This window comes from Neophocaena asiaeorientalis, unplaced genomic scaffold (genome assembly GCF_003031525.2).
Source record: "Neophocaena asiaeorientalis asiaeorientalis breed wild unplaced genomic scaffold, Neophocaena_asiaeorientalis_V1.1 scaffold254, whole genome shotgun sequence".
Classification (NCBI taxonomy): domain Eukaryota; kingdom Metazoa; phylum Chordata; class Mammalia; order Artiodactyla; family Phocoenidae; genus Neophocaena; species Neophocaena asiaeorientalis.
In genome coordinates this window covers 3,598,246-3,599,419 of record NW_020174705.1, presented here as the reverse complement: position 1 = coordinate 3,599,419, position 1,174 = coordinate 3,598,246, and the positions used below count along the sequence as shown (strand labels likewise).

The 1,174-nt window shown below is 53.3% G+C and overlaps 1 protein-coding gene across 1 annotated transcript in view; it reads left to right on the top strand.

Moving 5' to 3' along the window:
• Window positions 1–1,174, top strand: part of SRL (sarcalumenin) — a 35,052-nt gene that overhangs the window by 23,941 nt on the left and 9,937 nt on the right. The window contains exon 3 of the mRNA XM_024759623.1: window positions 1,053–1,154. Coding sequence (XP_024615391.1) covers window positions 1,053–1,154 — 102 coding nt within the window. The remainder of the gene's footprint in view (window positions 1–1,052; window positions 1,155–1,174) is intronic.

Sequence of the window (1,174 nt, the reverse complement as noted above, 5' to 3'; positions counted from 1 at the left end):
CTCTGTAGCATCCTAGGGAGGTGTGGCCTCATCCACCAAGTACACTGACCGGGACCAAGAACTGGCTTGTAGGATGGAGGCACTGGGGTCAATCTTCACTTTCCAACACAGGTTTCCTTGCAGAGTTTAGTTTCCACACCTGTCAGGTACTCGCACTGGGGGAGCAAGCCCCTCCCCTTTCCCTGGCCTCCCAGTTCTGGATCTGATCTCAGAAAGAATCACTCTTTTGAGGTGCTGCATGAGGCACATTGATTCTTCTCTTCTCCCTTCCCTCCTGGAACTGGTCTCCCTCTGCCCCACAGGCCAAGTCTATCCTCCTTCTATCACCTAAAATCCTTTGTGCAATCAGCCCCCGTAGAAACAGCTGTGATGTTAGAGGCCCAGGAATGTGAGCACCCCTCCCTGGAGCCTCAGGTGGTCAGGGACATCTCTTGCTGGGTCAGAAGCAGCGGTGGCCCCGCCTCTCCCTCCCCCCTCCCCCCTCCGCTCCCCAAGACTCCCTGTAGCAGCTCTTCCTGATAAAATGCACACTTGACCAGGCCAGTGGTTCTCTTAGAACCCCAAATGCAGACTCCTATAAACCACTCCTCTCAGGAAGTTTTCTAACTCCCCCTGCTAAGACTTCGTAGGCACACTTCTTAGGCCCTCCTAGCTTCTGGAATCTTTCCTTCCGTACGTACCCACATCGCTGTCTGTAATTATATTACTTTCCAGGTTATTTCACCCCCTCTCCCCGCCAGACTGTAGAAAACCCCACAAGGGCAGAGCTGGGTCGGTTTTGGGCACCACGGCATTCACAACGCTGTGCTCCGTGCTTGGTGTATGTAGTAGGTGCTCGATCAACAGTTGTTGAATACCTAAAATGGATCGAGGAGCTTAACAAGTTGAGTTTGAATTTTAAAACTCCCTCCTAGAAACAGGGCTCCTTGCAGTTGAAGCTGGCAAACCTTGGTCAGCACTTGCTCACAGCCCCGCCCTTGCCTGACTGGAGGGAACCTAGAGCCACTGGCTCCTAGTTCTGCCCTAACCCTGCTCTCTGCTTCTCTCCCCAGAAGAGGCAGAAGATGTGAGTGAGGAAGCCCCGCTGAGGGACCGCTCCCACATTGAGAAAACTCTGATGCTGAATGAGGACAAGCCAACTGATGATTTCTCTGGTAACCAGGGGCAGGAGCTG